The 27,333-nt window shown below is 40.5% G+C and overlaps 1 protein-coding gene across 1 annotated transcript in view; it reads left to right on the top strand.

The window, feature by feature from the left end:
- Positions 1–1,536: 1,536 nt before the first annotated feature.
- lyst (lysosomal trafficking regulator) overlaps positions 1,537–27,333 on the top strand; it is a 59,487-nt gene continuing 33,690 nt past the window's right edge. Inside the window, 11 exon segments of the mRNA XM_077581710.1 lie at positions 1,537–1,958; positions 11,699–11,787; positions 15,765–15,963; positions 16,795–16,885; positions 17,506–19,600; positions 20,368–21,307; positions 21,394–21,555; positions 23,243–23,408; positions 25,692–25,900; positions 26,018–26,084; positions 26,277–26,386. Of these exon segments, the coding sequence (XP_077437836.1) occupies positions 1,884–1,958; positions 11,699–11,787; positions 15,765–15,963; positions 16,795–16,885; positions 17,506–19,600; positions 20,368–21,307; positions 21,394–21,555; positions 23,243–23,408; positions 25,692–25,900; positions 26,018–26,084; positions 26,277–26,386 (4,203 nt within the window). The 5' untranslated portion in view covers positions 1,537–1,883.

Here is a 27,333-nt window from a genome sequence, read left to right on the forward strand (position 1 = left end):
TCCAGTCTTTGTATCTGTTAAAATCTGCCAGTGACACTGAACTTCGTGGCTACTTTCCTCCATGAATACACTATTTGAAGCCTCCCAATGGCGAGGTAGAAGTACTGTTGATCACTTGTTACAGTGTTGCTGTGCTCTCATCAAAATGTCACAGGAAGATGAAGAAGACTCTTCAAATATAATTTCTAATTGATTTGAATCATGGATCAAACACCGGTTGTTAATTTTGTCGTTGTTGGAGAACAGCTTGTGCAAGAAAAAAAAAAATACTAGTTGAAACACTGAACAGTTAGATATTCAAAAGTTGTTAAAAATAAGTTGACCTGTAATGTACCCGAAAGCCCGTAACATTTTAGTGTACGTATAGAATGACATACACTTCTTTCTTTTTCTTTTTAAGGCAGGCATTTTATACAGGCCCTCTTTTGGATATTTACAGTGTACCTGAATACACCACATTTAAGCGTGATTTGATTTATGCGGAAATAAATCGTGCGTCATCCAATGGAAAAAACAACAATAGATACGTCATAATACAATGAACTTTTCCCTTAATGTTGTTTTAAGGAACATCACTAATTAACTCTAAAAGGCGCCCAGGCACTTTTATCAAGGTACATATGCTGTAGTATATACATCTTATTGTGATGTTAGCATTTTACTGTCCAGTAGTGTTATTAGTTGAGCTTTTTCATTCAAATTACACGGGTGAGTTGATTGTTCTTGATAATCAATTGATTTTGGAAAATACTTTAAACCTCGAGCCAAGTGGTATATTAAGATATAAAGATAATACCTGTCAGCCGTGTGTTGCCCCGTTAACGGGTGCGTTGTGCCTTACAGTCAAACCAAAGGGTTTAATTTGTTACATATATCGGCGAGCAGGAGCTTTCTTTAATTTACGGAGGAAAGTACAGGTATGGTGGAAAGAATTTCATACTATTTTGAATTAGACGTTATGCGTGGATACATGAATTCCGAACTCCGTTAGTATTTTATTGAAGGCAAATAATTCTAGACCCAACTTTAACGCTACACGAATTGTGTTGACAGCTGCCATACAAATACAAACAGTAGGATGCGACACGTCAGAGCGGAATTATATCAGCTAATATCACCAAATATTTAGACGCGTGGTATTGGAAAGTACTGCTCATTATGCCAAACGGCTCTATGGCTACTGAGACTTGTTTTATATAAATATTATGGTTGGAAATACTCTTTTTTTCTTCTTCTCCTCATTCACCGTAGTGTAGTCAAGTGAGTCAAGACATATCAGACATTGTCCATGAATAATTTTCAACGTAAATGTCAATAGATGAACGCCTCGAACAATTCTTCATCAAACAATAACTTTATTTTAATCAAATGTCTGGTTAAGTTTGTGTTTTTAGGAGCTATTTGGGATTTCAATGCAAATTTTGAGCAGTCTAAAAAGAAATCAACGGATCGCATTTATTTTGTGAACACACTTGGAGCGGAAATGAGCATCTGTAATATTTGTACCTTGTCACCAGCTCCTGTCACATACCAGCTAGGCTAGCTTGCTAGCTAGTTTAAACCCTCGTATCCGTGTTGTTTTGTTTATGCTCCGGTTTGTCGCAAATTACGGGTCCACTACGGGTACAAGTGCGCCAGCCTGCTGTAGTGTGGACATGTTTGTCAGCTAAATGTATACGGGTCATGTGGTACCTCTGCAGATGCTGAATGAAAAAGTGGGGGAAGCAGTGCAGTAAAGCATGAATCTGCTATGAACGAGAGAGATTATTTGGGGATTCGGTCAGCGCCAGTCCAAGAACTCTGGAAGAACTGGGAATGGTCGTTTCACTATTCCTGGCTCCCTCAGCACCTTGATTGGCGTTCTACCTGGAGGCGTGGACGTTATGGCCAGTCCACAGCGACTGTCCTATGCGTGGGAAAAGTATATGGACTGCAGGTTTCAAGGAGCTGATCTGCAGGTAGGTGCTGTGCAGTGCACAACACTCAACTCAACTCATCGCAGCTAGAATAGATCAGTATCTGTACTTGTGATGATGTTTTCTTTACATTTGAGCACTATTAGGGCCACTTTTCTGGATTAAAGCTTTGCAAGTATATCCAGTTATCACCACACCGTACACCATATAAATATGAATTTAAATAAAGAGCTCGTATGGTTTTGATTGCAGTATTTTCTCTTAGATTTGTAGTTCTACATAATAGTTGTTGTAATAGTTGATACAGCATTTCGTCCATGGCAGTTTTATTTATTTATTTATTTTTATTTATCCCAGCTGACTTTGAGTTAGCAGCATGTTACACCCGAGACTGGTCGCAGGTTACAAATCAATAAAAAGCAACCACGGACAGTGACGCACATATTCACACCGGGACAATTAACAGCCTTAAATTTCCCTAACATGCATGTTTTTGCCATGTGGGCGGAAACTGGAATGCCAAAAGAAACCCCCTTAAGCATAGGAGAACATGCTAACTCCAAACAGAAAGGCTGGAATGACGGTTTGAGCACCAAACTTAAGCCCATACTTTCCCCATGATCTCTTTCCTGTAGTATAATTTTCAATTTACTGTACTTCCATTTTAACTTTGCTTCTTATTTTGCTTTTTGCTCTTTCACAATGACCGATCACTGAGCACAAAATGTAAATTGTGCAATTGTAACCAGTACAGACAAATTCTGTGTGATCTCTTTCAAGTTTTTTGGCCTTAAAACAAATCACAACAGCTGAACTAGTTTAATTTGAGAATGAGAGGATTTTGTGTGTGTGTGTTTCTGTCGATTTATTTATTGTCGTATGTAATCTTGTGATCGAAAGCTAGATTAAAGTCATGCAGCGTTTGTCATGCTGTCTGATGGAGAGGACGGACTGAAACAAACTGATTCTTCATGTTGCCTGGTCGAACCTTGGCCAGTGGTACCCTAGATGTCATAAGGCTGGCACAGAGTGCGCTGATCTTAGGTTGAGGCAGGAGTCTTCAACCCTGTATTAGAAGAGATTGATTTTTAAATCGGTCAACATGCTGCATCTGTCGGTTGCCCCCTAATCGGCTATTTAGCAGCAGCCTGATCACGAGACTTGCGTTAAACCATGGATGATCTAATTTCACCACTATTTTAAGCCATTATTAATTTTTTCTCCCTCTTTTTTTTATTAAACAATTCTTTTAATCAATTATTTGACATGTTTGAACAATCATTTAAATGCGAATTTTCACATTTTATGTCAACAAGTCCTTTTACAGTAATACAATGATGTCTATGGAAGTTGATGCAAGTTAAAGGAAAAGTCAACCCAAACTTCTTTACAATAGTATGTTATAATATGAGCCACCACTCGACTAAACCCGGTATTTTGATTAATGTTTCATTTGTGGAATATGAGTTGCGCAGCAAAATCCACTTGTTTTTTAATAATAATAATAAAAAAAAAATCAACAGCAAAATGGCTTACCCCTGAGATGGATAAAATGGGCGGATTTTGCTGCGTAACTCATATTCCACAAACACAATATTAATCAGAATGCCGTGTTTAGACTAGTGAGGGTTCATAAAAAAATTAGGGGTGGGAATCTTTGAATGTTGAATGATTTGATTGACAATGATTTTTGCTTCAATCTATAGATGTGCAAGGAATTGCAATGATCTACTCCAGTCTGACTCGCTAATGCTAATTAGCGCGCTACTTGCGGCACTTTTATCCCTCAAAAGAACGGCTCCACGCTGAAAAAAAAAAACCTTATAGGAATAACTTGATCGTGACTTTTTCTTTCTACTCTCTAATGTGGCTACAACTTAACAGTGTATTAGACCGCATGGAACCACACTGCCCCTCAGTGGCCAAACCGGGTACAACATGAACAGCGCTCCAAATAAAGGCACACACAGACTAAGGCAAGACAGTCTAAAATAATTGAAATAAAATCGATTTTGGGACATTTAAAATCGATTCTGAATTGTACTAAATGAGAATCGATTTTTTTTGGCACACCCCTATACAAAATATTGTTGTAAAGAAATTGTTGTTGCATTTTTTTTATTTTGTAAACTTAAGCAAGGGATGTAGACGCAAAATTAGGTCTCTTGAGTACATACAGACTTCCTCTTTGATTCTCAATGTGGCTTAAATTCCCAGGTCAGACAAAAACAGAAGTGGCATTTATCAAAGAAAAGCTGCAATTGGACATTGACTCTATGGTCACAAACTATTATTTTAGCCTCAGAGTCTTCCGATTCAAGGCTCTCCTTATAGCGTCCATAAGCTTAAAGTAGCGTCAAATAGTGTGTTCTTCAGCAAAAGCAAATGGCCTCTCCTCTGCATAGCTGAGTGAAGGCTGCTTTCCATGTCTACGTCTCGCTGAATTTTGATTAGGAGAATCGTTTTAGTGGAATGATTCTCTGGCTGCTGGCCAAGAATGAGAATGCACGTGGGTTGTTGAGTTTCATTTTAAGTCAAGAGGATGTTTCATAAGACCAAAGGAAGGCATTTAAAGCGGAGGATTTTCAGTCATACTTAAGGATTAAAGCTTTGTTCTCTGGTCGGTCTACCTCAAAAATAGTTTTTTTAACTTGTGGAATATGCCTTTTCGCACTAAAAATGGATGACAACCACATAGCAGATCACCGTCTTTTTTTTTTGTAAATATTATTTGCAATCAGTCTCAAATCTCATGTAGACTGTTTGAACTCAATGAAGATGAATATCAGTTGATTGGGTAAAAGGTGTTGGTGGGCAAAAGCTCATCTCAGAACCGTTGCCCACATTACTTCAGTTTTTTAACCGTGACTACGTTTCCAGGAATGATTAAAATGATCACGCGCTCTGTGAAATATTAAATTTCTAATTCTATTAGTAAAATTAAATGTGTTTATTATCTCAGAATAATCAAGCAGGTTCCCGTTAATACAATGAAATATCCCACATGTTTAGAATCAATTATCTTTGGATTATTAAGAATTTGGATCATTAAGGATTGGAATAATTGAGTAAGAAAATTTATTTGCATTCATTCAAATGCATTGCAAAGTATTATTTAAACTCTTTATTAACCAATCATTGCTCTTTTATTTGATATAGTTTAATACCAATTAACATTCAAATTATATTTTTCATATCATGTGGGAATGTTGGGAGCAGAGGAATAGCGAAAAATTAAGGTTTATATGTGTAGACCTCATGTATGACTTAAATTGTTTCTTTTATAATTACACTAACTGATACATTTTTAGGAATAAGTGCAAATCAAATTGTTCCAATTGATAATTTTGTTTTAATTGCTTCAATGTAATGTCAGCGAAGGCACTCGTTTGAAATGTAATAAATGTATTAATTTATTTATCAATTTTTTTTTAAGAAACATCTTTGTCGATGGAAAACTATAAAGACAGCAATCTATCTGCAAATAGCGTGCTTTCATTTTTTTTCCCATTTTTTTTTTTTCTGGAGAGCTCAGTATTGTTCATTCGGTAATTTTACCGATTTGACATGTCATGATCATTGCTCTCTCTTTTTTTTTCTTTTTTTTTTATATATATTTTTTTCAATTAATATTTATTTTGTATGTGTAATAGCGTGCTTTCATAATGACAAAACAGGAATAGCACTGTTGACCTGTTATGAAAATGTACTTTAGCACTCTAACCCAGTCAATTCAGGTTTTCATGTTTGATTCTTTTTTTTGTTTCAAATTAATTTGAAAAAGGAATCCCGACTGTCATGACAAGTTTGCTTTATATTATTTATTTGGTTGTAACTAACATAACTATGAGATTAATTTTTCTTTTTTTTTTTCCCAGTTTAATATATTTTGTAGGAACATTATTTGGACGTACGCCGCCATTGTTATTTACGTCGCAACGCATTCAGTGCGTAGTGACGTAAAATGGCGGCAGGCTCTCTGCCGAGCAATGTGAAACGACTATAAAGAAAGTGAGGTAAGCCTCGTAGCGTTCCTAAAGAAACATTATGCGATCGGGAGAGTCCCCCTCCCCCATGCTGTGCTCTCGTCATTCACCAGACGCATTCAAGAGTTTTGATCGTCTCTTTAGGAACGCTACGGAGGCTTACCTTATTGCTTTCATGATTGGCGTTCCACATTGCTGAGAGCCTGCCGCCATTCTACGCTGTACGTCCAAATAAAGTTTCTACAAAATGTAATAAACTGGAAATTATTTTTTGAAAAATTAATGTTATTGTTATGTTAGTTACACCCAAATAAATAATATAGAGCAAACTTGTCATTAGAGTTGGGATTCCTTTTAATGAAATTTGAATTGATCAGTTCCAAGGATTGCCGTGATATAACAGTAACGTCATTGTTATACAAGTGCAAAGAGAACCTAAAAATAGTTTCATGTAAACCTTATTGTTCAGTACAAAATCTTTTTTCCATGATATCTTTGCGATATCATTAATAGCCTGAAAATTGGATTTGTACTACATTCTAATACCCAAACAAATGCAGCTTTGAACTCAAATCCAAATCCAGAGGCAAAGAATTGAAGGGGTCAGCTTTGTTTTATGTTGCTGCATTTTTGTCAAAAGAACTTACAAATGTTATGTTGAATTTCATTGTTTGGCAACCAAACTGTTTTAGTTGCACGAGTCTGTCACAGACTCAGTTCATTGACCAAGAAACTTGTCCCGATTTTCTCTAGAAGAAATTGTTCCCTCTGCTTCAGGTCTTTGCCTGCTCAATGAGGGGAAATCTACTTGAAGAAAAACATGAATTCAGACTCGGACCGTTCTGTCTTGTGATCATCACACGCCATCAATTGAAAATGGTTGGTCATCGTTTATGAATGGCGGGCTACCAGGGGTCGAAATCCCCCATTGAAATGAATGGCCGGGCGACAAGGGGTCGAAATTCCCCACAGGAATGAATGGCCCCATTCATTTCCAATGGCCGGGCTACCAGGGGTCGAAATCTCCCATAGGAAATGAATGGCCGGGCTACCAGGGGTGCAGTACCACCGGCCACCAGTTTGACTGTGATGATTTTTAGTTGGCTCTTTGTGACACTGTTTATCAAACCTTGGCAAAGTCACTTACTTTTACTGGCTCGACCACAAGACTTTTTTTCATATCTGCTTTCGTTACACACCGTTTCAACCTGCTCCAAACAACCACCTGAATAGTTGAATTATTCATCTGGTGGCTGTTGTGTTGAGGCGGATTCAGATTACAGTTGTGTCTCTGTTTTTCCACCTGGAAGTTTGTTGTTAAGACTAGTCCAGAAAGCACTGTAACATATGGACTCTGCGCTATCAAACCATGCTCAGGCTAACAAAGGGCCTGCTCTTTAGGCAGTCACTGTCCATTGACCAATAATTCTTCAATTTGGCTGCCCAAGGGGTCAACATGAAATGTGCTCTGTTGATGGAATTACTGATGAGTTAAATGACGACAATAGCTTTTGCTCCACTAGCTTTTAGCCAACAGAGAAGAGATTTTATGCAGAGCAAAAGTGACAATGGTCTTGATATTTGGTTGCTAGCAGGTGACCACAGCCTTCTTTCCAGCTAAACTGCGACCCCCGCTGTTTACCAAATGGTGTAACTGTACATTACTTAAACATTTGTGGTTGTCTGAAGCGGAGACATTTTCATTTCCTGCACAGTGTTTGAGCGTAGATAAAGGACAAACACGCTTTATTAAAGTCGCCCCTTGACATTTTACCTCAGCGTTCTCATCTGTGACTCATAGCTTATAAGGAAATGTAGAACGTTAGGGGCTCCTCATGACGCTCATCACCCAAATGTCAAATTAGATCAGTCGTGATGTCAAACTGGAAGAACGGAAAAAAACAAACATTGCGTAACTTACACTCCATCGTCCAATCTCACGAGGAAAAGATCACGTCCCTTTCACTGCCTCGCTGCTAAGTTTTATACCGGCCGCTTTATAGGAGAGTCTGGAGCAGCTTGAGTGACTCAGCCGCTACACTCCCATGACTTGGCCTCCCGTGATCACCCGTGTAAAGACGCAGGTCCCAGTAGTGGATGTGCAGCAGTACTAAATCTCCAGAAACGAAATCCAAAATTATAGCTGAAAATAGTATTGTCAAGCGATCATTTTTTTTTTTTAAACTACATTAATCACACAATTTTACGTACCGTAATTAATCGCGATTAATCACAATCTGCTTGTACTTTTTCCTTCAACGCTTGTAACAGATATTTAGTTGAGCGAAATATTTGAATTGTGTTACCCACAGATTGGAAATCTACTCAGTCCTGTTACTACGTCTTCTCTAGCCTCACGATCTACAAGTGAGTGACGGCGAACTAAAGTTAAATGCGGTATATTCGTTTTTTAATTTTTTTTATATATTTATAATATTTTCTTGAAAACTTCTTGGGTGGCCCGCCCAAATATTAACATGTTGTGGGAAACACTGTTAATGTAAAATTTTCAAATAGAAACTCTATCATCACAGTCTGTTTTAAGAGCTTTCTTTGACCCTTGAATAGAATACTTCTGTAAACTACTAATGTGAAACAAATCAACCAAAATGGACTCATCTTTTTTTTTTTTTCATTGAAACATTTCCCAGAACTTCACACTTCCTGGTTTAGTTGCGCTCACAAGCAGCACACTTTAGGGTTTATTTGCGAGGCCCCGTGGAGGGAACTTGGAACTCACTATTGTGCTCTGAGATGATACGCCGAAGACGTACAACTAATATGCTATTTGAAGTTGGCTTTTAAAGTGCACAAATTACTTGAGATTTCTCCAAAAAGCATCAAGTTAAAAATCAAAATAAAACTACCTATATGTTTTTGTCTGCCAGTGACTAAGTTTGACTGCAGGTTATAGGCCGTAACAGGAAGTAAATAAAAATGAGTTGATAATTCAATTCATGTTAATCAGTTAACGCTTTAATTTTGACAGCCCTAGTTGAAACTGACTGTACTGTAATATAGCATTTTTATGAATTCTGTGGTATTTCCTGATCAGAAATGTTTGCCCAAATAATACAAAAAACTTATTTTAATGTCAACTAGAATCTTTCGGTGAGTTATGATCAATCCAATTCCAATGCAAATTGTAAATTAAACATTATAAGCAGCACAGTCTCAAATGTCAAACACGTTTTTTTGTGTGTTTATTTTCAGAGGGTGTTCTCTTGAGTTCCAACTGATGATTTCCCAAGCTGTATGAACACTTTTGGTAATCTCTCCATTATCAAATCAGCCTGGCTGGCTGGTGCACAGAGCATTATAAAATTGGATTAAAGCCACCAGAGGGGGAAAAAAAGAAGAAGCAACTCCTGCTTGGAAATTGGCATTATCTTGCACCACTCATTTTCCTTTTCCCATTCGAGGAACCCGTGCGGCCACAACCACTACATTGACGATAGACTTAGTGCACAAGTGCATTGATGCTCCAAGGACTATTTTTCAATATAATATAATTAATATATTCATATATAATAATAATGGTAACCATCCCACCGAGCCAGCCACCTCATTTGGGTGAAATGGTCTCACCTGCATTCCCTGCTTGAGTGTGGTCTGCATCCTCATCCACATTTAACTTGGTAGACACAAAGACACATTTTCTTCAAATCTTAATTCATAATGCCAAATAACATGAAAAGCAGACTTGCTTTCACAGTTGCGACACAGGAAGGAAGTTGACACAGATTCCTTTGCAGAAATCAGTTTCTCAAATATGTCTCGCTCGTAAACAAGACATAGTTGTTTTACTCGTTTTCTTTCAACGGTGGTTTTACGTCACTGACTGTCAGTTCTGTCAGCAGTCAGTTGTATGACAAAAGAAAGGGGGGGGGGCGGTTTAACAGATCACAGTATCATATCAGAAATAGCTCTACTGTAAGAGTTACTGTCATTTCTTTCCTACTTACAATCCTATACTCCAAATGTCAAATTATTGGATTGCGATAACAAACTTTTCCAGAGCCAAACAACTACAAACATGTTCCCGATCTGCAAAAAAACAAATGTGAAGGGTACAGGATTAGAAGTGCCTTCCACCCCAATGACGAGCCATTGTACCCTAAATGTATATAATACATTTATTTTTGTATAATTTATATTTAACCCGCCATGCAAAAACATTCACATGTAAAACAACAGATACGCATCAATGCATTATAATAAGTAGGTCTGATGGCTCTAGTGAACCCGCTTCTTTCCCAGATTTAATCGCAACGCATCACTTCATACATCATTACAATTGGTAACACTGATTTTCTGTCCTTTTCTAATTGCTATAAAATCCATATATTCCGCATAGATAGGCCAATAATTTGTATCCAATGATTGAATGATCGTTTCATCCATTCAGCGGCCAAAACGCTCACAATTCTTGGCCAAAATGTGTGCCATTGTGAGGCTGAGCAATCTGTACTGGTGTGGAGACTGAACTATTTATTTACTTATTTGCCTTATGGAATTCATGGCCATCTTAATTCTTTCCCCTCCTGTTAGCAAGTTTGGTGCCTCACCAAATAACTTCATGCCGTCTGATTTATTGTCCTGCTCACTGCATTCTCTCTTCTTTGGCTTCATGACAATCCCCATCAGTCAAGGTCAGCACAGTCACTTCAGTGGTGTCAGATTCGCAAAGTGTTAGTGGATCACACGTTCTGACGCACCTTTATTAACACACTACACGAGAAGTAGGATCAGGTGACCTGTCACCATAAATTGAAATATTTTTTTATGTTGTTTTTGGGTCAACTCTGGTTGGTGAATTGCACCACGCAACAATCCTTCCTACAATAAATGGCAACCTATTCTACATGACTGTCTTTGCCTCACTGCGTATGAGTCACTACCTTGACCCTGGCATGTGCCATGACTAACCTCATTAAACCGTACTGGTGTAATAGGTCCATGCTAAACAAGAAGTTCCTGTTACATTGGTAATATAACAACATAAAACAGTGGGGTAGAAAAGAACTACACACTATTGTTTTTGTGTGATACAGAAAATGAGACTAACAATCATTTGAAAACGTTTGTGACCTATAAACTTTGCAGTTTGGTTGGAACCCCCCAAAAATCATTTCAAGATGGGAAATAACAATAAACAACTGATTTAACTCATTCACTGCCAATGACGGCCATAGACGTCAAAGATTGATTTTAACTGGGCTGGCAGTAAATGAGTTAATGTAGTTGCACAAGTGTGTTCAAAATTAACCAATCAGATTCAGCCTAATGTTAAATGGGGATAAGCACACATCCGCACATGCATAGCCCGGACGTACCAAGTTGATTGGAAATTATCGCAGGCACTTACAGGTAGCTGCCAGTTCTTGCCAGCTGTTCCTGCAGCTCCTTCAATGTTTCTGTCGGCCTCTTGGCAGCATCTCTGATCAGTTTTCATCTCGTCTTTTAAATGATGGCAGGTATGTGCTGATTTCCATTTAACTTGAGCTTAAATGTGATTGGCTACATCCCAGTTGTAAAAGAGGATGTGCAAGTGTGCACCACATTTTCTCAGTTCTTACTTCACTTTACCTACTTCATAAGTTGGGGAAAAATAATTGCCTTTGTATTATTTTTGTTTCATATCACATAAACCTGGAACAAGGACATGTAGACTTTTTACATCCACTTTATGTATTGGCCAGTGTGATACGTTTCTTTTCAATCCTGTCAAGAATAGGCACGGTTTGATTTGTGATGCTCCGCTGACTTTTTATCTGTGTGTCTGTCTCATATCAGGTCAGCCTCCAGAGTCTAGAGAATTTCCTCTGTTTCTTCCACTATGTGCAACATCACCCTCATCACACCAAAGATGCCCTGAAATTCTGGTAGGTGCCATTATTATTATGGTCATGTGTGCTTTTGCTGTAAAAATGTCGAGCTTGATGAAATAAGGGCATTATTGTTGTTGGTATTATTATTACTATTATTATTGTCTTCATTCAATTGTATGTACTTGAGTTTGAGTCACTGTGAGGTTCGGTGTCAGTACAGTGTGCAAGTGCAGCAATTCAGTGTGGGTCTGTTTATGAATCAAAAGCAATTGAGATTAACATCATTTTTGCATTGCTAGCTAGCTATTCATTTCTGTTTGAGCTCAACAGTAGAGATAAATCTAACAGTTGTCTAAATTCCTGAAATTATGTACAGGACATGAAAATGTTCTTGTTGAATGACAGATTATGGTACATTGTGGAATTCAAGTGCCTCTGAGTTATTTGTTTTGTTCAGGGTAAATCAGACAATTGATTTGTGTACGTGTATGAGAAATCTGTCTCTGTAGACATGCTGAAGAGCTGCAGGCAACTTAATATTCCACTCTGCAACATTAGACGATTTAATGTTTTTTTATGTTGTTAATGTAACACACCACAAGTCACAACAATCATCTTGTCTAATCTATTGAAATCTGAGAGTTGTATCTTGTCAGTGTTGTGGTTTAGAGTGCTGTTGAACAGCACTGCATGTGTGCATGTATGCAGCGGTTGGCCTATTATAACTTACGCAAATAGCTAACCAAAATGTTGGAAAACATCTCTCATATAGAGTAGCGACATTGTAAACTACGATAACAAATAAAGCACCATCAATCAAGAATAAGTGTTGAAATGTTAAGTACTTTATTATTATCTTTAAAAAAAAACTGAAATTGAGAAATGAAGTGTAATGTAGGCTTCATTGTAAAAGAACAGATAAGCTCTACTACAGTATATGTTGACAAATTGAATCGGCTGCAGTTGTATTTCCGATAAGCAGACATCTGGAACAATTACTAATTGCTACTCCAAAATCCTGTCATTTTCTTGTAGATAGCCATAGCAATTTAGCGCTTGTCACCATCACAGTTGTACTGGAGAATACAAATGCAGGTTTTGTGAGTGATAGTCTATTACAGAGGTCCTCCGCGGGTCATTGCATGCTCTTGAGTATTCCCAAGGCCAGTCCCCTTGCCATGTGACATCACATGCTTTCATGTGATACGCTGATCTGCTGCGAATCTGGAAGGCTTCCATTTGAAATTCCAATTTAATGGAATTTGCTCGGCAGAACAGAAAATTCAGTCAGTCGTCGTGCCAGAAGGTATGCAGATACAGCCGGCAGTCGAGCTGCAGTCAGGCTTGGAATATACACAAGATGACTGGAAGGAGACTGTCTTTCCCAGTAACATTTGGTAAGGCAATAAAAATACAGTATGTGCGCAAAGAGCTAGGTATTAGCTGCATTGTTATAAATCCGATTGTCGTGTTGGTGATTGTCAAAAACAGTTATTCTCCGATGTTACTATATTGTTGTTAAGTACTTCAATATGATTTATTACAGCAATTTGTATGACTTTAACAGAGATATTTGTTTAATTCTTGTCTGGGATTCTGTGTAGATGACTGTGTGTGTCTCGTATTGGATGGATGTCTTGTGTTGACGCCTGCCTGTTTTTTTTTTTTTTAAATTACATTTGGTGAAACAAAATAGAAATAATAAGGGTAAAATGCCACTTGTAGAGTTTTGTAAGTGGCGCGTTGATTGCTGAGTTTGGCCATGTTGGGACAACACAGTTTCTACGTGAAAGTAGCTATAAATTAGTTCTGGCTTTTAATACAGTTGTACAAAAGGGATTAAGTGGTGACCATAAAAGTACCACTCAACATGGTTTAGCTCAAAATTTTAATTTCACATTAACTGCCGTGTTTCACAGAAAATATGTTGTCTACTGCTTTCCCATAATAGGCGTGTATAACTGTTGACTGTGTGTTACACGGCAAGTCTGTTTCTGCTTGTTGTTTCCCTTTGAACCAATCCACTGTGGTAGATTATCATTTCATTGATTCCCCCATGTGATAAAGTCACAGTCAACTGTTTTACACATCCAGTACTGAGCCACTGTTACTCCCCACCAGTTTATGTAAACAAATAGAGAACCTAGAGTATGCCGCTGAGGAGTCTGTGATGATACAGAATCACTGTGTGAGTAAATGGAACACAAATTGAGCTTATTCTGTAGCTTCTGTCAAGACCTGTGATACACTGCGGTGGTACCCACAATCACAACAGCGTTATGCCAGGAGCTCACAATGCTTGGCCAATCTTACATTTTACACCACCCGGGAGGACTGCACCTGTACTGATTGAAGACGGTGAGGTTTTGTTGTCTTGCTTCGACTATATTCTGTAGCCCAATTTAGACAATAACTTACAAAAATACACAGTCAATTCTGTAGAGTAAATTTGACTCTATGTAGAGTGGGACCAAATAGACTCCGTTTTAGAGTAATATTTACACTTGGCAGAGAGTAAATTAAAGAATTGAAAAACAAACAAATAAATAAAAGTCACTCAAGGCTTGAAGAACGTACTCGCGACCTTCAGCTTGGGAGACAGCCGATCTACTCCCTGAGCCACGCAGCTCCTGCTGTGTGTTAATTTATCGCTCATGCCAGCTGGAATTTTCCTAACTCCAAGAGACCAAAAACGGTCATGGAGGGGCATAGCTCAGGTGATAGTGTGCCAGTCTCCCAAGCTTAAGGTCGGGAGTTTGTTCCTCAACGCTTGAGTGAGTTTTATTTTTTCAATTCTTTATTTTACTCTTGTCCAAGTGTAAATATTAGCCTACTCTATTACTGAGTCTATTTGGTCCCACTCTAAATACAGTCAAATTTACTCTAAATAGAGTCAAATTTTCTCTACAGAATTTACTGTGTAAGTATGCGGTTCAGAAAATAGATGGATGGACATATAGCCTTATGTTGATTTTACATTGTGGGTCTAAATGCCCAATTTTCAAGTCATCTATGACAGTGGTCCCCAACCACCGGGCCGCGGACCTGTACCGGGCCGTGGGCACCTTTGGATCGGGCCGCACAGTTAAAAGAATAAAAAAAAAACTTACTGTACTTCCGGTTAATTGATTAGCCGAGGCTTAAAAATATTTTATTCTGAAAAGTGACCAGATTCTCTCTGTTTACAACGGACTCTTGACACATGTCAAGATGCTAATTATCTCAGTCGCGTTTTGTTACCCTTGTTATGGTAGTGGACTTGCGTTTGTTGTCGTAGCCTTTTATTAATCAGCTGACGAACAGCCAAGCAAACCCCCCAACCCCAACCCACTGGGTTGCCGGTCCGCCAAAGTTGTGGACATATATGAACCGGTCCGTGGTGAAAAAAAGGTTAGGGTCCACTGATCTATGAGATCACGGAGCTGGCGAATATTTTAGAGTCTCAAGACCTATCTTGGTTTCATCAGATTTCAGGACATGGTTCCAGTAATCCGTGTCCTTAGTCTTGTCTTCAGCAAACTGTTAGCATTTTAGAAGAGGCTTCCCTCTAGGACGGGAGCCATGCAGACCAATTTGATGCAGTGTGCGGCATATGGTCTAAGCACTGACAGGCTGGATTAAAAAATGGTGTAATTCCCATGAAACACCTTGGGGTGGTCATGAAGAATGAGGAGTGCTTGAGAGGGGAGAGTCCTTGGGGCCAATTTTCAATTGTTCTTGCACTCACTATTTCCTACAGCCAACACATTTTACAAAGAGTATACGTACTGAAATAATATGGTAACTTCAGTCTGTATTGGTAACTGCCATAGTTTGTGTAATGGTCATGCTCTTCTTGATAGGGAGTGCATGTCAAATATGTCTCAATTTGATTTATTTTTATTTCTGTTCACTCATTATTTGTGATTTGGTTTGCTTTTGTGCTAACATTGCTCCAGTAGAGATTTGTAGCTTTTACTAATTAGTGAGCAGCAGATATAATGAATCCCTTATGATGATCATGCTCTCTTTCTGTTCCTTTTCGCTTTTAGCTCAGACATGAGTGGGGCCAGTAACACGCTGGCAAGGGAGTTCCTGACTGATGTACACCAACTATGCAGTGCGGTGGCACAGAGAGCGGAGGCACGGGAGGAGGATGAGGAAGAAAGTCATATGGTTGCACTAGGAGAGTACCTCGTCAGAGGGAGAGGATTTCTGTTGCTTAGCACCCTGGATTCCATCATAGACCAGGTGAGAATGTTCCTTGGTCACCACTGCTACCTTGTGTTCTTGGTGATGTAAACAAATGTGTTTGTTCATTTCGATATTACTTTTGGGTGGCACACGGTGGTAGGAAGCTGGGGGTTCGAGTCCTAGCTCCAGGAGTTTTCTGGTTCTTGGACCCCCTACATTTCAAAAATATGAATGTTAGGTTCATTAAAGGCTCTAAATTGTCATTAAGTATGAATGTTATTGTGAATGGTTGGTTGTCTATGTGCCCTGGGATTGGCTGTCAGGTTAGGCACACCCGCCACACAAATGAGGATAAGTAAAACAGAAAATGGATGGATGTTACTTTGGACATTACATTATCTGCGCCTAATCTCACCAATTTCGAAGATGTTAACATACTGAATAATATCATTATTGTGCATTTTGACCTGGGAGCTGATCATTGTTTATGGGCACTGGATGAATTTGGTTGATTGCTTTTAATTAGCACATGGAGGAGTTGGTTCTCTCTGCAGTGAGGAATGCCGTGTGCAGACATACGATCCTCCAGGTCTCGGAAGCAAGACTCTCATGTAGATGCTACATTGCTTCCCCGCTGAAGATTTACCGATTAATTTAGCCAAAAGCATAATAAGGCGGTCTCTCATCTAAAAATTCAGTATAAACAGGTTCATTTTACTTGTCAAATTAATCTAGACTCTTTGTTATGAAAATCAAGTGGATATTGGAATTGCACTCAGTGTGTGTCTTGATTGGGTGTGTCCTAATGTGACATAAGAGTGTGACCAAAAGGAGAGGAGAAGGGAGGCTTTCGAGGTAACCCCGGTGTATGTGTGTGCGCTCACTCAGGAGCTGACTTGCCGAGAGGAGCTGCTCACTTTGTTGCTGTCTCTACTCCCACTAGTGTGGAAGATCCCTGTACAGGAAGAAAAAGCACCAGGTTTGTACTCCTCATAATCAATTGTTCATGCTGTAACAAATTACAAGGTAACTAACCATTAGGAAGCTTTGTTCTGTTTACACTCATGTAAATTGTGCAACCAAAGCGTACAGCAGACTTCATTTCATATCATGTTTTCTGTGAGAGCTTTTTGTTTAATGTCATTCTTAGCGTATGCACTCTTTGAACTTAGTAGAGAAGCATAAAGTGCAGTTAGATATGGCTAGTTTTTGATTGCCATACTACAAAAATACTTGTTTCCCCCTTTTTTGACGTGTTTGTAAGGCTGTAAATCAGAACTGTGTGAAGTGAGAGGCATGAAATATTGAAGAGTGCTTACAGGAGCCTTTGACCTTTGGACGGCACTGGTATTTAGTAATGGACTGATGATCCTCTGTGGCATGGACGCTCAACATTTTTTTACTTTAATTATTTTCTTACTCACTGAATGTGTTTTAACAAGTAGGTAATAGTTTCTGAGAATTACCTGCATGTACCGGCACCACCTAGTTAAACGCTATGTAAGATGGGTAACTGTGTAATTTAAATTCTGTCTCCGAGAGGTCCATTTGTTTTGTAATTCCAGAAAGCTCACAAACGACAATTCTCTATGTCGACAGATTTCACGCTGCCGTCCTTATTAGAAGTGTTCCTCAGCCGGGAGGTAAAGGCCGCGCCTCTTAGAGCAGGACAGAAGACTGGAACAGATGAACAGGAAACTGGAAAGAGGCCGCGTGTTGGCAGTGGCACCTGGAAATCAAGGCGGTCACGTAGGACAGCCCAAAAATACAATGTAAAGGATGCTCGGCGCTCGCAAGTTTCTACCTCAGATTCAGAAGCCAATGCTGAGGACAAGGCAGGCCCAAGTGGCACACGGACCAGAAGGTCGCATGGCGCTACCATCCGTGTACATCATCTACATCATCGTTTGGAAGCCACACAGTTAACGGACACAGCAACCACCACCACAGAAACCATGAGTGTGCCATACCCCCATCCAAGAGTCCCTGGATCGCACACAATGGACAACGAAACCCTGACGGACCCAGCTGCAATGTCAATATTCAATCGCATGGAGAACTCACCCTTTGACCTCTGCTACGTGTTACTTTCATTACTGGAGAAAGTGTGTAAATTTGATATGAGCATTAGTCACAATCCTGGCTTGGCAGTCAGTGTTGTACCAACTCTGACTGAGATCCTGACTGAGTTTGGAGATTGTTGTGGTCCAGGAGGCGGTGGTGGAACAGGGGCAGAGGAGCTTGCTGGTGGGTGGACCGAAGAGCCAATTGCACTGGTCCAGAGGATGCTTCTGCGCACAATCTTGCACCTGATGTGGGTAGATGTCAGTCAAAGTGAAACCCTTCCAGATAGCCTGAGGCGCAGCCTAACCGACCTGCTACGGGCCACTCTAAAAATCCAAAGCTGCCTAGACAGACAGACAAATCCATTTGCTCCTCGGCCAAAAAAGACCCTGCAAGAAGTCCAAGAAGATTTTTCTTTTTCCCGCTTTCGCCACAGGGCACTACTGCTGCCTGAGCTTCTAGAAGGGGTATTGCAAGTCCTTCTGGGCTGCCTGCAGGCCTCAACACCCAACCCCTTCTTCTTTAGTCAAGCGCTAGACCTCATCCATGAATTTGTCCAACATCGTGGTCTGGAGCTCTTTGAGGCTACTGTACTACGTTTGGAGGAACTTGGGATGGCCAGAGATTCAGAAGTAGGAGGCGAGGCTTCAGAAAGGCTACGAGGTCTAATCGCAGGGGTCTTCAAGATTGTGAGTGCCGTCAAGAAAGCAAAGTCTGAGCAGCTGCATCAGTCTGTGTGCGCTCGACGTCGTCACCGTCGCTGTGAATATTCCCACTTCCTTCATCATCACAGAGATCTATCGGGTTTGCCTGTTTCGGCTTTTAAGATGGCTGCCAGGCGTAACCCCTTTGAAGAGGATGGCGAAGGGAAGGAAGGGTTGGAGGGTGATGCAGTGCGTTACCCTGAACGCTGCTGCTGCCTGGCTGCCTGTGCTCACCAATGTCTGCGGCTCTTGCAACGCTTGTCGCCCAGTGGACCAGCCATATTGCAGGTGCTAGCCGGGGTGCAGGCTGTTGGTATCTGCTGTTGCATGGACCCTCGCTCGGTGATACGGCCACTCTTGGACGCCTTCCAAGCACCAGGTCTACGTAGTTACCAGTCTCATGTTCTCAGTGTTCTCGGAAGACTAATTCTAGACCAGCTTGGTGGAGGACAGCCCTCGGAAAGAGCGAAGCTCGCTTCATGCAACATTTGCACTTTGGACCACAGTCAGTTGCCAGGCCTTGAGGAGACGCTACAACATGGGGAACTTTCAGCTATATCCACCAGCCTGTGCTACCGCTCTCAAGGGATTCTGCCAAGTGGAGGAGGTGCGGAGGACATGTTATGGAAGTGGGATGCCCTTGAGGCTTACCAAGAACTAGTGTTTGGAGACGACTGGCACCTGAGCCAGCTCGTAGCTGCTCACGTGTGCCACTTGACACTGCGTGGCAATGCTGTCGTGCAGTGGCAGCTCTACACGCACATCTTCAACCCTGTGCTACAGCGAGGGGTCGAGCTTGCACACCATGCCCAACAGCTTGGAGTTTCTACAGTTTGCACCCAAGTCTGCAGCTATCACTCGCAGTGCCTGCCTGTAGACATACTACTCGTATATCTGCAAGCATTACCTGCTCTTCTCAAATCCAGGTAAATTATCAGTTGGATTTTTTAATACTACTTGGGGTGTTAGGTGACTTAAGTCACACAAAGTTGTGTTATTGCGCTTAAAGTGGGAAGAAGTAAACTGTTTTAAGACCTTTAAAAAAAAGAAAAAGAATGCTTAATATTTATTTGAAAATGTGTAATGCATGAAATGATATCCTGTACTCATTCATATTACCAGATAATTAAATCCATCAGATTGTCATTAGATCGGTCCCACCTTATCATTGCTAATTGATGCTAATCCATAATTTAACAAAGCTTTGTGGATAGCAAGTGACCTGAGATACTATTGTTGGCTTATTTGACAAGAGCACAGCACTGGAGCACCAGAAGAGGCTATGTTTACCTACAGCTGCATAGAATACAGTTACAGTTTGACTTTGTTAGGATACGATGGGTAACTCATTTTTAGTTTAATTTACCATGTAACATAATTTATCGTTCATCACTGCCTGGTTACTTACTGTTTGGCATGCATTGTAATTCAAAAGTCAGATAAGGGATTAAAAAAACAGAAAGGGTTATAAAGTGAAAATTCTCAAGATCTGTTGTGTCGCAGTAAATGCAACCATTATTTTAAAATGGCACTAGCTGTTACCCTGCAAGCGATGATACATGTGACCAGGTCTACAAAAGCAAGTATTGTTTAGAAAAAAATATTTTGCCGTCTGGGAAGTGAAGCACTTATTTTTTTTAAACTGTTTTGTAAATGAACCACAACCTTCTACTCATAAATATTTCTATCACAGGGTTATTCGAGATCTTTTCATCAGCTGCAATGGCCTCAACCAGATGACAGAACTGGTGTACCTTGACCAGACGTGCTCTTTAGCTTTGAAGGTATTTGAGACCCTGATAACCAGCTTCGGACACCAGCATGCTGACGGCGCACTCCAGGAGCTGGAGATCGCTGTTGCCGAAGAGAAGCAGACAGTCTCGAACCTGGCTGAGGATCTGGCCTCTAGGGGATCTGGAGAGGGTCCTCAGAGCCTCAGCAAGTTCTACGAAGTGCTAAAGGAGGCATATCCGCGCCGCAAGAGTCGTAGCGGGCAGGGCCGTGGAGCGGGCCGTAGCCAAGCAGAGACGCACCTCCATGTCATTAACCTCTTCCTCTGTGTTGCTTTTCTGTGCGTTAGCAAAGAGGCTGACTCTGACCGGGACTCGGCTAATGATTCTGAGGACACTTCAGGATATGACAGTACGGCTAGTGAGCCCCTTGGCGGGCGCTTGGCATACCTGTCGCCAGACAGTGTGACCCTGCCATCCAAAGAACAGATACGACGGGCAGCTGATGTTTGGTCGGTGTGTCGTTGCGTCTACCTGGCCAACCCTTTGTTCCAGAGGCAGTTTATCAGACTAGGAGGCTTGGATGTTTGTTTGCGCCTTATGAGCATGGTTATTCAGAAGCTTTCCTGTAAAACCAAGGATGGCAAAGCAAAGAAGAAAAAGGAACTCAAGGTCAAAAGTAGTCCAGAGTCCACAGTCCCAGTCAGCTCGCTGGGAGTAGATGAGCTAGGTCAAGATTCAATTAAGTGTGGTCACATTGAGGGGAAAACCAGAGATCCAAGCAAGCGGCTGGAGGAAGAGTGGCAGCTACAAAGCATTCGTCTTCTTGAGGCTTTATTGGCTATTTGTCTGAACAGTGCCAACTCAGCCCTGCAGAGGACAGACTCGGAGCTTACCCATCAGGTATGAAATTCTTCTTCATCTATCAAACAAAATACAAATATTCTGGTATTGAGTATCTCAAGTATGGTATCATGTCATCTCTGTAGCTGCAGTCAGTTGGAGATACCCTGTTAGAAGTGAGAGACCAGCTATCTTGCTCAGGGGTGGTGAACTCTGACCTCGCCGTGCCACTCTTTGATTCTTTGCTGAGAGTGGCTTTGGCTGACGTGTCATCTACTCCCGATGCCCCTGAGGAGAAGCTAGACAGGGTGAGTCCTGCCTTTGGAGATGCTGTAAGTGACATTATGCATTTTTTAATGCTATACTGTTTTGTAGTGTTGTTCCGATACTGATACTGCTATCGACAGAGGCCCCGATACTGCATTAGCCCCTGGGCGTTATTTGACCATTTTTTGGCTTTTTGTTGGTTCTGACCAAGCCATTTCAAAATAAAATAACACCCAGGTGTTAAAACAGTAGTATCGCTATCGGTGAGTACTAACAAGTAACATGCCGATACCATTAATTCTGACGCTTATATAGGACTTTGGATGCAGCATCTTGTGTCTTGCTCATGCACGACATTCCCTCATGTGTGACATGTTTACTGCATGCCGACCTAAGATATCCTATTGGCCCTTGAATGCTCTGAACCAAGGGCAGGACATCTTTTTCATGTTGAGAAAAAAACAACTTGGGTATCGGTATGGTATCGGCATCGGCCGATACCGCAAAGCTGGCTATCGGTATCGGGGGCCAAAAAACGGTATCGGAACAACACTACTATATTGTATTGTAGTGATATTAGAACACTAAAGAAAATAACGGCATGAGATAATCCCGTTCCTTAATTTTTCCACTGATCAAGTTTTGCTTATCCTCAACAAAGTCGCCTTTTGGTGAGGCTATAAATACGTTTTTTAATACTTTGTCCTTTACTCCCCAAAACATATTTATACGTTTTATTTAATGTTTTTATGCTAGAGCATACAGAAGGCTTTGATGCAGCTTCTGACCTGAAGAGGTGGCTTGAAGCAATTCTAGTTATTACAAAAAAACGGCCAACAGGTGGCAGCAGAGTATAAGAGAACAGCCAGGGCCATGTTGCAACAAGCTCTTTTTGCCAGTGTTTTTAACAGGTTTGTGAATGATGATGAAACTTAAATATTATTAATATTCTAATGCTAATTGCTGCAAACAACAGATACAAATATACTTTTTTTCCTGATGAAAGAAGAGACTTTAATCTTTCTTTTGGTAGGTTCCTTGTTTTTATATCAATAGAACACAATATTCTGCGGGCCTTGCAAAATCAGTCCAAATCCTGTAAAACAGCCGGGAGTGAAGGGGGTTGCGTCAGTGAATATGGCTGTGAATGAGTTAAAATGCCTGTGTGACTCAGCCACAGGAAGGTTCATGCTTTTATATAATAGATTTTACCTAATTCTGAGGCACGTCGTCGTTTCGTATTGAGTCATGCAGAGTGTGGCTATCACATGATCCCTTTGAAATTGTTCTGTGAAGCTCAAAATCCCCAGAGTCAAATGCTTTTTGTCACATGGATCCACGCAATGTCTTGTCCTCCGACTGGCAGCTTCTTCGGTGGATCAGTTAACACTTAAGACTTGTTTACTTGAGTGCACGTGTGTGTGTGTGTGTGCGTGCGCACCTCCGTTCCCTTATGATGACAAACTATACGAAAGTAGGAACTCTGTTGCCTGAGTGCTGTGCGAGTCAGCTGATATTCACCTTATTTGTACTATAGTATTTGGCCTTTTTTTCCCCCTCATCAGTTAAATCATTTTAACTGGTTGGCATTTTGTTCACACGTGTCTTACATTTACTTTTGAGATTGCATTAATACATTAAAAATAATTTTCTCTCTCATTCTCTCTCCTCATTTCTCTTGCTTCCTCTTCCCCCTCTTTTTTTCCCCTCTCGTCGTCTTTCTGTCAGAAGTTCCAAGTGTTGGCGCAGGGGGCAACCCCAGCAGGCGATCTATCGGAGGAGGTGGACGGCGTTCAGAGCTGCGGCGTCAAGCCCCCTGGGGAGGAGGAGGAGGAGGAGGGCTACGACGCAGACAGCGAAAGCAACCCGGAGGACATGGCCAACCAGGAAGAGGGTAGGAGCTCACTGCACCTCACTGATCCTTAAGAAAGCAACACGTCATCATCAGAACATATAGCTAAGCTGGTCAAACATCATTGGTGATATTTTTTTATTTTGAAACACCCACTACAACAGTCATGGGAGTCACTTAAGGCTTCAACTATAAATCATCTATGTTTACTTTCCTTATGTACTATTTTTGCGTTTGTAATAAATGTCAGCAGATTTAGTCTTGATGGATTGAGAAGTTGTATATTTTTCCTCAACCTTGAAACCTATTTATTTTTAACCTTGGGAAACCAAAATTGTTTAGCCTACTCCATCTCCTGGTAAAAATGTTTTATGATACTTTTCCCATTAAGGACAAATAACTTTTTCTATGCATTTTTAACTGCGATGTGTAAGATAGTCAAACGTGTTTTTAATGTCATGTTCTGTATAATACAATACCACATCCTCTATGATGATATTTGGCAATAGCAAATTCTGAATACTTGCATGACATTGCAGAATTATTCCTTCACACATTTTTAACTCCTCTAGCAAGCGCGTATGCAGTATAACCTCTGCATTTCAGCTTTGTTCTAATAGGTTTCAGACACAGCCTGATTATACACATTCTCTCTTTCACCTCCTCAGAATACAGTCATTGTTTTGTGTTTTACAACTGCAGGCTAATTTGCTCATTGTACCGCATGAGCTGGATCTTGTGATTTGTTAAATCTCCATTAAATAGCTACTTCCTGGAAAACATTCCCAACCTTGGATCCAAAATACTGGCCTCATTCTAGACCAGTTGTTTTAAAATTCCTTCTTCTATAGTCTTTCCTTCTTAATTGATGTGCTATCGCTTTAGTTGTTCACTCTTGACACAATCATGAGTCAAAATGGGAAATTCATTACGCGGACGAAGTTAATGTACAGGCTATTTATTCCTTTTAAAAAAGCAACATGTTTATGGTATGGTGTCTGACCCTGGGTAATGTGTAGTGGTTTCCTTAAAAACAGACTACTCCCTAATGACTTTTTCTTTTTTCTGCTCTGCACTCTTTTTTTTCTTCTTTTTTTTAGCAGACAATGGGGAAAACACAAATTGTCACTGTCTAACACTGTAAAAAAAAAAAAAATAAATAAATTACAACAATTGCAACAAACTCATGACCTTCATCTTGGGAGACAGCCACTCTATTACCTGAGACATGCCACTCTTCTATTTGCCACTATACTGCATTGCCGGTGTGTCCAAACACAGACCAAAAACGGGTCTCTTGGAGGTACAAGGATTCCGCCTGACATCATTAATATATTAACACACAGAAGGAGCGGCATGGCTCAGCTGGTAGAGTGGCTGTCTCACAAACTGAAGGTTGTGGGTTCGTTCCTCAGCTCTTGAGTAGCTTTTTTTTATTTTTATAAATTGGTAAAAATGTGCTCAAAGCTCTCCTTGTAAAATGTACTTAGAATTTCTGAACGAAAAATTTTTACAATTTTTTTTTTTCGAGTACGTTTTTCCACAATGAAGAAGCTCCCAAATTTTAGTTTAAGGTATTCAATTTATTTAGCACTTTCCCACCTTACAAGGCCCACAAAGCATTTTACATTTTGTCTACTCATTCACCTACTGATGATGCAACATCAAGAGCAACTGGTGATTCAGTTATTGCTCAGGGATACTTTGACATGACCACAACGGCCTGGAATTGAACCCACAAGCTAAGGGTTGCGAGACAACCACTCTACCACTGATTCATGCCGCCCCTTATTTTCTTAATATTTCTTTTGAGTGTCAGAGAAAATGAACATTTTCACCAAAATTTGAAATGATATTGGACAGTTGGCATTTCATTTAGGCCCACCTTTAAACTATGGGTAACCTTTCTTTTTAAAAACAAAACAAAACAAAAAACAGAACAGTTATCTAAATTTGTATTTGCATCGAGCTCAAGCTTGAACCAGATCCTGATTTGGTTGTGCAAATGTGGAAGAAAATAAAGCAGTGTGAACTTCAGGGGATTTATCATCACTCGTTAATAAAAGGAGCTCTGACAAGGCACGTGAGAGTCTGCTGGGCTGCTCCCATGAAAGCAAAAGCAGACTCCCATGCTGCATTTTATCAGCTGCTACCAGGACATCTGCTTGGAGTCATCGCAGGCATTGCTTCTGGATCGTGAAGCTGTTTAAGCAGCCGGATGGTGTTGTTCAAGTGTGGCGTCAGTCAGCGGGAGGTTGAAAATTTGTCCATGTTTGAGTGTTTCTCCTCAGGGTCTCTCATTGATCTCATTGGCTGTTCCCTCAGGATTGAAGGTGGAGTCTGTGCAACGTGAGTTTGCGACAGTGGCAGACGGTCCCGGGCGGGGCGGGCTGCTTTTCCCGGAGATCTGTACAATCGAGTTGCAACTACTGGCCACCGGCTCCCCAGACCTGGATGTAGTGAGTCATGTGTTTCACAGCCTGCTCAGTGCAGTTCGCGCCAACCACCGCAATGCCGCTCTACTCTATGACCAGGTCAGACTAACTTTTCCCTCTATTTCGTTGAACTTTCCCACCAAAATTCCATTTTCTACCTTTTGCTCTGCTACGGGACTCTCAAGTATAACTGACGTCTTCCTTTTATGCACACAGGGAGGAGTCAAAACCATCTTGTCTGGCTTTCATAAAATCCTTAGCCAAGCGGACCATTCTCTTAAAGGTTTGTTACAAACAAAACATTTTTTAAACAATTTATTCATACCAAAAACTGTTGCTATGGATTTCCTGTATACTTTTGTGCGGCTATTAGACTTATGTCAAAGGAGTTTTGACATTTAGAGACGTTGTGAGGCGCAAAAACTCTGCTTGTGAATGAAATATTGTACAATCTTGCTAATTGGTTTGCGTTCAGACTGCCAGACTGTTATAGTGGAGCTGCTGGTTGCCATGGTGAGCCAGCGAATCACAGCAGAGGAACTGGCCCTATTGATTCGTCTCTTCCTGGACAAGTCCCCACCTACTGTAAGTAGTAAACCCTATCTGTCACATGTACACGTCTGCTGCTAGGTTGCATGTGCTTTGACAGCTTGGATAGTTCTTGAAATACATCAATGCATTCTGCTCCCGTGGGCCCTCCCCCAGTCCTCATACAATTAACACCCATGTGTGTAGAACAGATGTGCTGTTACAAATTGCCACCACAGTTATGTGCTATCAGGCAGGAGACATCATTTATTTATAGTCTCCACGAAACACATTTCGTAAAAAGAAGATTGGAATTCAGTGGCATGCTGTAGAAGCTGCAACGCTGCAGTTGTCACATAAATTTGCTTGGTAATTTGTATGCTGCTGTGCAGAATTCAAGGCTCTTGGGCTCTATATCACTTTTTTCTCTCTATTTTAGTTAGTTGTGATGTATAACACTGGTCCTACTGTTAATTTTTACTTATACGTTTGATTCTATTTTAGCTTACGCTCAGTTAAGGCTGAAAATGACTTGCTCTAAGTTACTTTATAAAGCACTCTGGCCTGTACCAGTGTCCTGAATTAAAAAAATAAAATAAAATAAACTAAATCACATTTTATTTTTCAATAAAGGAGGGTTGTGTGAATCCGCATAGGAAACTGGTGGGGTTCAGTACCTCCAGCAAGGTTAAACGGGAAGTCAACTCAAGAAGTATTTCTTGACAATAATATGTTCTATGCAGCCCCACTAGTCTAGGAATATGAGTTAAGCAGAAAAATCCAGCAGTTTTTATCAATATCAGAAGGCGGCCATTTTGTCTCTTGGTGTCGAGTGAAAATGACATCACAGTTGCTCAGGTCTCATGTAACAACCAATCCACAGCTCAGCTTCAGGAAACAGGAGAGCTGTGATTGGTCATTGCCTGAACTATGAGCAACTGTGATGTCATCTTCAGTTGACAGCAAGTGGCAAAATGGCCGCCCCATTCATGTTTCGACGAGTG

Source organism: Vanacampus margaritifer, chromosome 12, assembly GCF_051991255.1.
Source record: "Vanacampus margaritifer isolate UIUO_Vmar chromosome 12, RoL_Vmar_1.0, whole genome shotgun sequence".
NCBI lineage: Eukaryota > Metazoa > Chordata > Actinopteri > Syngnathiformes > Syngnathidae > Vanacampus > Vanacampus margaritifer.